Source organism: Sitophilus oryzae, unplaced genomic scaffold, assembly GCF_002938485.1.
Source record: "Sitophilus oryzae breed Bouriz unplaced genomic scaffold, Soryzae_2.0 scaffold_1442_pilon_pilon, whole genome shotgun sequence".
NCBI lineage: Eukaryota > Metazoa > Arthropoda > Insecta > Coleoptera > Curculionidae > Sitophilus > Sitophilus oryzae.
The window spans coordinates 7,116,898-7,129,197 of NW_022146107.1; the positions used below are offsets into that span (position 1 = coordinate 7,116,898).

The 12,300-nt window shown below is 31.4% G+C and overlaps 1 protein-coding gene and 2 long non-coding RNA genes across 9 annotated transcripts in view; 2 read left to right on the forward strand and 1 right to left on the reverse strand.

The window, feature by feature from the left end:
* The window catches only part of LOC115877185, a 36,311-nt gene extending 27,476 nt beyond the window's left edge, over positions 1–8,835 (forward strand). For both annotated transcript variants that reach the window (XM_030893346.1, XM_030893345.1), the window contains exon 16: positions 8,424–8,835. In XM_030893346.1, the coding sequence (XP_030749206.1) occupies positions 8,424–8,692 (269 nt within the window). In that variant the 3' untranslated portion in view covers positions 8,693–8,835. The remainder of the gene's footprint in view (positions 1–8,423) is intronic.
* On the forward strand, positions 254–6,035 carry LOC115877186. Of its 5 annotated transcripts, XR_004049301.1 has the most exons (9): positions 254–543; positions 1,702–1,903; positions 1,974–2,100; positions 2,163–2,275; positions 3,442–3,525; positions 4,337–4,540; positions 5,067–5,472; positions 5,537–5,666; positions 5,746–6,035. It is a non-coding gene; the product is annotated as an uncharacterized LOC115877186 (long non-coding RNA). The 5 variants fall into 5 exon arrangements; XR_004049303.1 differs by having other exon boundaries at positions 2,163–2,362; positions 5,067–5,666; XR_004049299.1 differs by having other exon boundaries at positions 5,067–5,666.
* LOC115877188 lies at positions 5,749–7,595 on the reverse strand. 2 transcript variants are annotated; one of them, XR_004049305.1, is made up of 5 exons: positions 7,104–7,595; positions 6,914–7,021; positions 6,658–6,854; positions 6,321–6,474; positions 5,749–6,244 (listed from the first exon to the last, which is right to left on the reverse strand). It is a non-coding gene; the product is annotated as an uncharacterized LOC115877188 (long non-coding RNA). The 2 variants fall into 2 exon arrangements; XR_004049304.1 differs by having other exon boundaries at positions 6,120–6,244; positions 6,665–6,854; positions 7,104–7,592.
* Positions 8,836–12,300: the final 3,465 nt, after the last annotated feature.

Here is a 12,300-nt window from a genome sequence, read left to right on the forward strand (position 1 = left end):
ATTTTACCGCGATCAGGAACCGTGTTGCACAAAAATCGATGATGCCAATTTTAAGTGACCGGTGGTAGATTTCGGCTGATTACGGTTTGAGTTCTAAATGCTATTGTCATTACAAGGTCATTAGACTAAATATTTGTGTAGATATATAATTTTAATTATAATACATTAATTATACTAGGATTATACCTTTGAAATTATTATTAGTTTTCTAATTAAATTATATTAAAATTACTATTAAAATATATTAGGAAATTACTAAGACAATCCGGCATCGCTACGGATTAATTTTTACTACGAATTGTCGGAATCTGTAGAAATTACGCTGACATTTGACGTATTCATTCAACTTTTGTCCAACGGAGCATTGTTGCGAGTTTTCTGCGACCGTTGGAAGTGTTTGTGGATTTCGGACAACTTTCGAATAATTATTAGTGTTTATTGCAAAGAAAACTATTTAAAGTAGTTTTTAACTATCTACAATGGTTCGCCAGTGCATAGTTTGTTAAAGGTGGACTATTCTAACTCCTGATTGATATTTGGACGGTAAGTGTTATTACATTTTTTTACCTTTAGCAATGCCTTTACAGTAGCGTATCTAAGTACTTTTAGTTATAAGTAGATTATTACAAAAATACGTATATTTTCTTATTTGCTGGCGTTTTTGATTGTGAAATTAGACTTATCCTTAGTTAGACCTCAGGCAAAACCTTGGCAAAACCGATCTACGTTTTAAGTCAATTATTTTATGTATTTGTCCATTTTGCTGTTACAGTTGGTGGTAAAAAATGCTCAGGGGTAATACTGGCTGTTCTCAACTTAACATTTAAAAACTTTTTTATATTATATATCTAAGTGCCAACTAACATTCGAAACCGCTATAAATATCTTAAAAATTGTGTATGTTATGGCTAATATCTGCTGAAATAAAACAGCTGTTGCTGTTATAGGTAGTTAATACCTGAAATTTGAACACGATTTGAACATCAAAATTATTCAGTTATATTCTATATTAACTATGTACCTTATTATGGCTAAAGCAGTGCTTAGTATGCTAAATTAGTATGACAAAATTAGCTAATGTTCAACTAAAGACATTTAATTTTTATAATTACTTCAGACTTTGGCTAGATAATTTCCACATTTCTCCCCCAATGTTGAAAGAAAACTGTTTTTGCAATCTAAATATTAATTTTATTGAACTCTAGTTAACATTAGCAGGTTTTAGATATTAGCCGTAACACATATGATAGATCTATTATTTATTTATTATAAAAAATTCTATAAGTAATTACCTAATAGGTAAGGTTTAGATATAGGTATTCAAAATTCAAATTAAAAAGTTAATAAATTAAATAAAATTATAATGATGCTTCAGTACTTAAAAATATGCATTGTTTTGAATGATAATGATAAGCCTTACTTATGATAATTCTTTACTCTTTCATTTATGATATTTTTTTTTAGTTTTGGAACCCTTTACACTTTTACCCACACTTACCTAAACACCCACACACACACAATTCACAGGCGAGTACATATCTGGTGTTTTAAATAGAGGAAAATAAACCTTGGAAAAATTTTCCTTTAGGTTAATTTTCCTTTTTTTTACCGCATATTTTTATTATTTTACATATATTATTAAATAGATTTATAATACTTAATATGTATGTGTTGCATATGTAACCAATAGTACTTTTGTAGCGTTCCTATAAATACTGAGCTTAGACAATGATCGATTTCACTCTTGAATTTGAAAAATCAAACTAACGTGTGTCCAAATTTGTTCTGATGATTTTGATAAGAGCAATATTATGATCGCCGAATTAACTGATCGAAGGCAAATAAGACCAAATTCTGAGCCTCAAATAGATAGTACCATTTTTGCTGGGGCTTTATCATACAGGTAAAAAGCAGTCAAATACATTTTAACAGTTAATAAATAAGTATTGTACTAATATTAGTATTTACTCTAGGTTTTCTTCTAGTTTGTACCGCCACCCAAAAAATGTTTTAGGTAAATGAACCTCCAGACCAGCTGAGGGACTAGAGAAGGTCCCTACCTAGTCCCGCGATTGGCAGTTTGGCTGGCCCCTCAAATTTGTAAGAACATTGATACATTTTATACATGTATTTTAATATTGATAATTAATTAAAATTCACAGGATTTTGCCTAAAATCATACAAGATAAACTAGCCCTTCTCAAGAAGCCCTTCCCTCAAAACAACAGAAACGGCATTGGAAAAAGAAGTTGGAATTAACCAGTATGTGCTCTTTGTAAGTGTATTCTGGATGTTTGACTGACAAGGCTTAAAAGCTCTTGTATTTTTAACAGAATGGGAATATAGCTGTATTCATAACAAAGTAATATATATAATATAATAATAATATAAAATGCTAATGTTTATCTGTGTCGTCTCTACTGAAGTAACGACTTGCTCTAGAAAGTTGCTTTTTTTACTAAAAGATAGCTAATTGGCTCATCGCCGGATTTTTTATTTTTCATTTAATTAAAAAAAATAATAAGTATTTTTTTTTCCTGATGTCGTGGCGGATGCGCCAGGCTTCAACTAGTATGTAATATATTTTAAATGAAATACTCTCATTATAACTATTATTGTCAAGTAGTGTACTGTGCCTTATTGAATACAGGTGTACACCCTCTTGCGAAGTATTTACTTTTTAACATACAGGGTGTCACAATAGTAAGTTTAATTTTGACATATCCAGGTATTTCTTTAAAAAATTGAGACGCGAAATTTCGTAGACACAATTTTTGCGGTAAAAAATCTAAATACATTCTTAATCATACTTTTGACGTAACTATAGTAGACGGGATACTTTGACACATTGAGCTTTTTCAAAATAACATTTTTTCTGCTTTTGTTTGCCGTCTTAATTATTTAAAAATTGACATCTCTATCTTTCTTGCAGAAAAGGGGACACTTTGTTTATGTCATTAGCAGTAATAGATTTCAAGGAAGCTGTTATAATATTTAATAGAACAATATAACGTAATATAACATTACTAATATCACTTTGTATCTTATTAATTAAGCACTTTATGGGTTTACCTCCTATCTTAATTTTTATAAAAATACGAGACTTGTTGCTTCTCATTGTCAAGCTTTATCGGTCGAATATCCAGAAATCCTGTATAATTAACATAGCTATCTTTTATTTTATATGTTTTGTCAAGGATATGTTATTTGGAATTATCTTCCACATTATAAGATCATAAACTACATAATTTTTGCCATAGTGTTGGTTTTTGTTTACATATATTTTCTATGAGTGAGCTTCTGTTTTGCACTAGAAAATATTCTCGCTTAATGATAAATTTAATACTATAGAAGGAAATTATTAGTATTTAGGAAAAAATTAAAAACGAAAATAGGTTTTATTGAAAAATTAATTATTAATGTTTTTTTGTTTGTTTACAGCATAGTAAGACAATCCTCATCTTCTGATCTCTCAATAGTTGGATATTTATTATCTCAAGAAAGTCGTCAAAGTATCAGAAAAAGGTAAAAATTACCTCTACATTATATACAAGGTGGTGCCTCTCCTACGACGCGGAGGCTCCAAAGAGAACGGTGGTTTTTATCGTTAATGTAATTTTGGGAGCATATGTAGGATAATGGAAAGCATTTTATAGAAATATCAAGAGTTCTGCGCGGTGTCCCCAAAGTTATGCATCAAAGTTTTTTTTTGTAATGGAACACCTATATATTAATTGATTTTCGGATTCTAGGAAAGAAATAAAAGTGAGTTTTGTTAAAGAAGCATATGTCTAAAATGTAAGGCTTGTCATATTTCACATTTGGTGAAAATAATGAATAAACTTTAAATTTCAATAACAGCTACCTAGATGGAAATTTACTCATTGTATATTTAACCAAATTAAAATTTGACCTTAAGCATTCTATTAATTGATGAATGCACACTGCAATTAAAAGATCGGAATAGTATTCTGGGTGTTCAAATAAAAGGGAACTTGCTGTGTTCATTTCAAATAAAAGGGAATAAAATTACATTTTAGTCCAATAATGAAATTCACCTTTATTTTTCTCATAGAATCCGAAAATCAAATAATATATAAGGTGTCCCATTCCAAAAAACAAAACTTTGTTGTGTAACTTTTTTGGCGACACCCTGTAGAACTCCATATTTTAAAAAAACACATATTTTATCACATTTATATGTTTAAATGCTCTAAATTAACCTACATATACTCCCAAAATTTAATTTCAATACAAACTCTTTCTCCTTGGTAGCATTTAAGAGGCGCCACCCTGTATCTTAAGTAAAATTGTGCATAAGTTATTTTAATTTCAGAAAGAAGTATGTTAATGAGGCATTATAATGATATTATGTAGAAATTTAAGTCTTGTAAAAATTTGGAAACAAAGAAAATGAAAAATACATACTTTACAAATAGGTCTTAGAAGATTGAAAAATAAAATAATATCAATGCATCAGTTAATTGATTACTTAAAAGAAAAATCTTTGATAAGTGTATCAACTGAATTGACCATTCAGGTATGAATATAGATATGCAGGGTGACATTTTAAAAACATAATGGTTATAAGTCAAAGTAAAGTAATATATGTGAGGATCCAAAAAAATATAAAAATCAAGTAAAAATCGCCAAAAGCAATTTCTAATAATTGAAGCTGTATCTCTTACTGTTTCTGAGATCCCAGTGCTTGTAATTATTATCTTGGACACTATTATTATATGTATATATTTGAGTGGCGGGCGGAGGGGAACTATAATAATGTTAAGTTATCAGCCATTTAATAATTTAGTCCTACAGCCATTATGTCAAAATCTGTCCCCAAGATTCGTTAACAAGTTTTAAATTTAGTTCTGGTCTAATTTTGTAAATGATACACTAATCCATATGACAGTGGCATAAATACGATTAATGAAAGGTTCTAATTTCCATGACAAGGCCAGGTCTAAATTTTAAAACCCTTTAGTGAATTTGGATGTGTCTAAAAAAGACTAATAATAATATTATAGAGATATAACATTAATAGAGATAATATATGTTTTTTTTAGGCTTCCTTAGCTGAACCAGTACAAAATATCTTTGAAAGAATGTTAAAAGGACCTGCCACACAAAAATCCAATCTTCTGCTACTATCCTTTGCTTTAACATTGTCATTTTATTCGCCGAAAACATAGAATTTTATAAGGGATACATAAACTGGCCCAGAGTTTTCTTAGGAGGCCTCTAAATTCCATTTAGTTTTCAACAATATTTTTGATATTTTTAACTCTCAGAATGGATTTACAAAATATTCATATAAAAAAATTATCAAAAATATAAGAACAACATACTTTTTAATAATTTTGAAATAATTAAATTGTATATTATTGGACTTACTTTAAAAGAAAGGTCAACCATAGTCACAAAGAAAAACGGGATTTTTGGGCTTTCTAATTTGTATGGAAAGCTTACAACGTATGTATAAATACTATGTAAAAGAAAATCAATTATTGAAATATATTTTGACTAACTGGTGGAGGTCCACGTATACAAAAAGCAAAAACGGAAGATAATAATATATTCAATCAATGTAAAAATGAGAAGAGCATTGTGGGATTAAAAAACATGATGGTGATAGATTGTCTAAAACTAATAGGAGTACTGGTATTGTAAGTACTAACCTTTCATTGTGTTTTTGAATTTTTTATTACTTTTAAGAGAATTCAATATATTTAGATATTTTTTCAGTCTCAAAACAAAACTGATGGTTACAAAGAAACAGAAGAAAAGGGAAGATATTAATTTACTAGACAAAAGGCTGTTCTTTTGTAATATGGAGATGGGCAAAATTCAAAGTAGTAGTATTCAAAACAGAGAAGAACATAAGCTAAAGAAAAAAAGGGTTGTTAGACATTGAAATAAAAAAAGAACAGTAAAGTTCTCAAAGAGAACTTATTTAATAATTTTAATTAGTGTTTATATTGTAATGTAAAAAATGTAATATATGTTATTTCTGAATAAAAGACATTTAATAATGATATTTTATAGAAATTAATACTCAAGAGATTTAATAACAACATAAAAACATGTTTAGAATAAGTTAAAAAAAAATATTGCCCTAATCTTTCAAAATAATTTATTATTTCTCTTCTTATTAATTTGGTCCATATTTATTTCATCTAACGGCGGCAGCTCTTGTTCAGGCATCATTCTGGCTGTATTGTGTAGCACATTGAAACAACAAAATCTAAAAATTTAAGTACATACATTAAGTTTTTAAATTTTGTTCTATAATTGAACAGATAATATTTTTCTTAACAAACTGTTGTGCAACAATAACTGACATTGCATTTTGTAATTTTGGTTTTATACCATAAAACACATATTGGAAAGTGGCGTTTCCATATAACGATAATTCTGAAACATTTCTTCAGCTGTATTTCTGCATATATCCCCTCAATGCATATGCAATCTCACCTTATAACAGATAATAAAATAATTTAATAGAGTATATGAACCCTTTGAATATTATCACATTTAATTTTAAAAAATTTCTTTTAATTCATCTTATTCGTAATATATTTCTGAATTGAATACCTACTCAAATATTTAAGGAATATATTTTATATAAATGATCTAACAGTAAATAAATATACGGACCACTAACCAAGCAGGATTTAATTTGAAAAGTCACCAGTCCCCAAGCGGGTCCTTAATGTCCAAAAATGGTGGCTTCATGCACAGACCCATGCCAACAAGCAATCAAGTCTATAGTTTTAAGACTAGCATTTCCAGTAATTTAAATGTTGGGGTAAATAATGCTTTTCTATTTCTAAATACCTCTCCATCAATACCCCCTGTAAAGTATAAGAAACCTTGTGCTGATAAATATTGAAGAAAATATATAGGTACTTACCAGGTGAATGTTTTCTTACATTGTGTTCCATCAACTATCCCTATAATCCCAGGAAACCCAAATATACTATAAAATTGTTGTTGATTTATGGCAGTTATGCTGTTGTTTCTGGAAATACTAAAGAACAATGGTTCAAAGTATAAATATAATTAATTTATCTTACATTAGATTTACTAGCATTCCAACTTACCTCTCATTTTGATATTCTAGATTTTGTTCAATTAAACCGAGGTAATTAATAATGATATATATTACAGTGTCGTTTAAAAGTCTCTGTCCTAAAAACTTAAGGAGGTTCATTTCTTGGCAATATGATTTTTCCTTACATCCATTCTTGAGGAAATCCATTTTCAATGAATATACCTACTGATCGACGTCTAGGATATCAAAAGTAATCATCGAACTTACGTAGAGGTATCATAATACATTTTTTAGCTTTCTCAAAGGAATAACAATAATTCTTCCTCGTAAAACAATATTTTTGTGTCTAAGATAGGTTAAGTGACCACTAGCCTGGAAATTTGACCGCTTAATTTAAATATAAATTCAAGTTAGATTAAAGCATAGTGCAAGAAAATAAGCTAAACATAGTGTTAAGTTTTGCTTAAAAAACTTGGTGCAAACGCCCCTACATTGTATATTATCGATATTACTACGTATATTACAAATTAAAATTTAAATTAAAATACACAAATAAGTATTTTAAAATTTTGATAAAAACACCACACCACCGTCACGCCACTGATGGAGTGAAATGACAGAAAGACAGACGAAACTCAACCGTGTTGTCATATTTATGTACCCATCTCTTTTTAACTCTCATAAAAGTGCCAAACCATGTATGATTCTAAAAAATTGAGTTTTATGAATGGAGTGTTCTGTCTACCTATATTTAGATGTCTTTGGTGGTATCAAATTATTCGTAAAAAAATTCTTTTTCCAAATATGCTAATGAGCCACCCTCGTTCCATTTGAAAAAAATTGATTTATTCTTAAAAATACGGTTTAAGCATTTTCTAACTGGCCAGGACAAGACACTAAAAACATTAGACGATCAAATCTATTTTTCCAAGGCTCCTTGATGAAGAATTGGCGTTTTTAAGATAGCCATGGCACTCTAGATCGAATTTTAAAATACAATTTTTTATTAAGTGAGAATGTCAAAAGTTGACATATGATATGTCATTCTATTCAGAATGTCATTTTCTATCGACTAAAGTAAAAAAATACCGAGGGTGCCATTTAAAAATCAAAAGTTGTAGTCATTTCCGGTGAAACAGGAATTGACCAAAAACAATTGAATATACCAATCAATCCTAATTTAAGTCATATACTAACATACCAAATCTCGTTTATTTATCTGAAAAAATAAAAAAGTTATAGGGGGTGAGTCAGTTTTAAGACGCACCCGGTATATATTATTTATATTCATCTATTTACAACTAACATAGGCTTTTCAATACTTCAATTTGTATCGAATCTACAATATTCTCTAAATGTTGTTTTTCAGGATCAGACCAGACACGACTTCTGACAGATGAAAGTCGTTTATTAACAGATCAATCACGTCTTCTGGATCAACGATCATTACTTGGAGATACTCGCATTCTACCACCAGCAGCGGCTAACGGTACTGTTACACCTCCCATGCCGCCGTTTGGCAGCTATACTGGAGTATCTCAGACACCCTATCATCCCACTCCCATAACACCTCGATCTCACGTGACTTCGCCAACAAACGTAGGATATCATCATCCATATACTACATACTATCCATAATACCTATGTAAATATTCTGTACATATAGGTAATGTACTTATAATAGTTATGTCCAATAGGTTAATTGAAGGTCATATATTTATATGACCTTCAATATACTATTTTCATGTCAGTCATTAATAAAAACTTGTAGTCAACCGCAACTAACCAATTTTTTAACCCAATTTTTGTATTATAACTTATTTTTTCATATAAAAAATGACAAGTGATAAAAAAATATTAATTTTGTTTAGGTTAGGTTCAGGGAGAGAATATATGACGTTGATAGTTATCAGTCATTTTAATTGATAGAATAAAGTTGGGGTTGGAATGTTTGGTGTACATCAGCAGAATAAAACACTAATTCGCTACAATATCCCAAAACACTTTACTTTTAATGCTGGACGTGCGTATTGCTAACCATGTTAGCATCATCAGCTGTTTAATTTACAGGTTGGGCATTTATACTGACACTCTATTCTTGGCCAATTTATTCATAAGCAGGTTTGAAGTAGAAGCTAAAAACCAGCTTCATCCTACACCTAATCCGTACTCTTGGCAACTAGGGGAGTAACAAGAGTTGGATTAGGTATGTGGATGATATATTTGCTCTTTTTGCCATATTTTGACACCATATACATCTTTATCTCAAAATTAAATAAGCGTTTTTTCCCGCTGTAAAAGACCCTAAACCTTCACCAGGCAGCGCAAATAGACGAATAATTTATCTTGTTCTTAGGTTTTTTAAAGAATTATTAATTAATTATTGTTTAAAATATTATTTGAAAAATAACTGACTCTTACACTCTTCATTATTATGCTAGTTTAAAAAGTGCTTCGTTAAAGAAGACATACATAGTTTTAATAGAATGTTATAAAACCTATTATGAACATGATTTGGAGCTACAGCATTTAAAAATTAAAAAAAAGAAGAAACTTGGACACACCCCTTTTAATTTTCGGAATTTTTAATAAAGCACATTTTAAACTAGCATAATAATTAATAATCTAGAGTAATTAGCTTCTAGAGTTTTATTTCTATTTAATTTTATCGACTATGAAAATATTGTACATAATAAGCGTTCACGTTGTGCGAAATATTAAAATATTAATATAAATAATGGGCAACGGCCCAGCTACGTCGAAACACCGGTTCCCATTAGAACACCGAAGTTAAGCGTCGTAAGGCGATGCTAGTGGATGGACGGGTGACCGGTTCGAAACTTTGCATCGTGCTGTTGTCCAAAAAGGGAAAAGTGTAAAATCTATTGATACACACTACTCATTCACGCCGGTTCAAGGCCGGATGAGATCGGATATCTCGTGAGTAAGAGTTAATTTAGACACTTCCTAAGTCGGTAGGCCATTGACCATGATATGGCCGAGGACCGCGGTTCGGATTCCGCGTAAACAAGTAGGTCCCGTCCAGTTTAGCCATTGCAGCAGAAAGGAGACGTTAACTTGAACCTCACAAGGCCTCCGTAGTTTTGATGGAATGTTAAAAAAACTTATTATGAATATGACATCTGATGACATGGAGCTACAGCATATAAAAATTAAAAAAAAAAAGAAAAAACTTGGACACGTCACTTTTAATTTCCCGAATTTTTAATAAAACACTTTTTAAACGTAGCATAATAATCTAGAGCAATTAGATTTATTATGAGAATCTAGAGTTTTATATCTATTTAATTTTATTGACTATGAAAATACATAATAAGCGTTCACGTGTTGTGCGAAATATTAAAATAATATAAATAATATACCGGCGTACTATGATTGAAAAAAAAAACGTCAGCGATCATTATGAAATGAAGATCGTTGTCATTTTATATGGGAAATATCCTTAATCGTCATTTCCCAGCCAACTGGACGCCGTTTTTTCGATCATACGGTATATGTTGACAAAAAAACACTGAAAAGCACATATTTGTTTTCTACTGAAAATAATTCAAAAATAACTTGCAATCTGGCAACATCGAAGATGTGCACATGCGTAGTGTCTGTGACTATATGCAGCAAAAAACTCGTTTCAAGGTCAGCCACCGGATCCACACCATTACCGAGAAAAAGATAAAATATAAAGCTTATTTTAATCCTATCAGCATTCTTCGATAAAATATATGCCTACAATTGCTATTAATCCACTAACTTGATATTTTTAAGAAATTATGATACAAACACTATAATCAAACTAGGTAAAATGATACCAAATGATACCTCTATCTCATTTGCTGTCCTCCATTCACGCAGTGGTGCAGCTTTGAACTGTTCAAGAACGCGATACTCTCACTCAGAACCGTTCTTGAGTAGCCCAGGGCGTAAAGCACTGGAACTTGAAGTTCGCGAATGGAGGACAGCATTTCACGCAGTTGAGCAGCTCCACAGATAACAAATGCTGTCCTCCATTCACGCAGTTGTGCAGCTCTGAACTGTTCAAGAACGCGATACTCTCCCTCCATTCAATTGAGTCATAAAGTTCAGAACTGTTCCGCGCCATATGGAGGCACCAGGCTATTGCCCACAGCTCCTTTCAGAACCGTTCTTAAGTAGCCCAGGGCGTAAAGTACTGGAACTTGAAGTTCGCGAATGGAGGACAGCAATTTCTGTCCTCCTTTCACACAGTTGAGCAGCTCCACAGATAACAAATGCTGTCCTCCATTCACGCAGTTATGCAGCTCTGAACTGTTCAAGAACGCCATACTCTCACTTCATTCAATTGAGTCATAAAGTTCAGAAGTGTTCCGCGCCATATTAAAGCACCAGGCTATCGCGCACAGCTGCTTTCAGAACCGTTCTGAGCAGCCCGGACCGTATTCTGTAACTTTGAAAATGCTAAGCGCTTTTAGATGCTCAGCGAATATTACGTTAATTTTCGCTGAACGCGCACTTAATTAGCGATTCCGGTATTCTCGTCTGACGCGCTTACCGTCTTTACTGATTGCGCTGAGCGCTTTGAAAACGGCTGCCTTAAAGGATCGTTTTGCTTGTCGAACTGTCAGTGAAACTCGAAAAAATTGTGATTTTGTGCGTTATCTGGCTCTTTAGTGAAAATGACTACTTCTTCTATAAATTCCTCAATAAGTAATTGATAATTTACGACTTGCCAGCTATAAATATTGTTCAAAACATCGAAAATGCAAAGAAGTGTCTTCAACACTTCCCTCGTATAATAAAAATAATGACATATCCATAGAAAAATAGCTTGACATAACTATCCCTTCTATTTCTCTGGACATAACTCAACAATAGGTTATAAAATTCACGTAACATTGACATTTTTCATTGTTACATCCGTCAGTTATCAACTTTTGACTATTAACTACATTAGAAATTGTGATGTTGTCAATATGTGCTCAACGCGTATCCAGAACACGATTCGCATGGCAACGAGAATATCAAAATCGACTGCCTTGCTTCGAAATGCGAAACCGCTGATCGAATACTTGCGCTCACCGCTTTGAAAGCGTAATGTCTTTATGTCAAAGTTACAGAATACGGGCCCAGGGCGTAAAGCCATACGTAAAGCTCTGGAACTTGAAATTCGCGAATGGAGGACAGCAATTGACTTGTATCGTGCTATAAGACTCGTCATGCGCGGTAGTACTTTAATACATATAATTTATAAT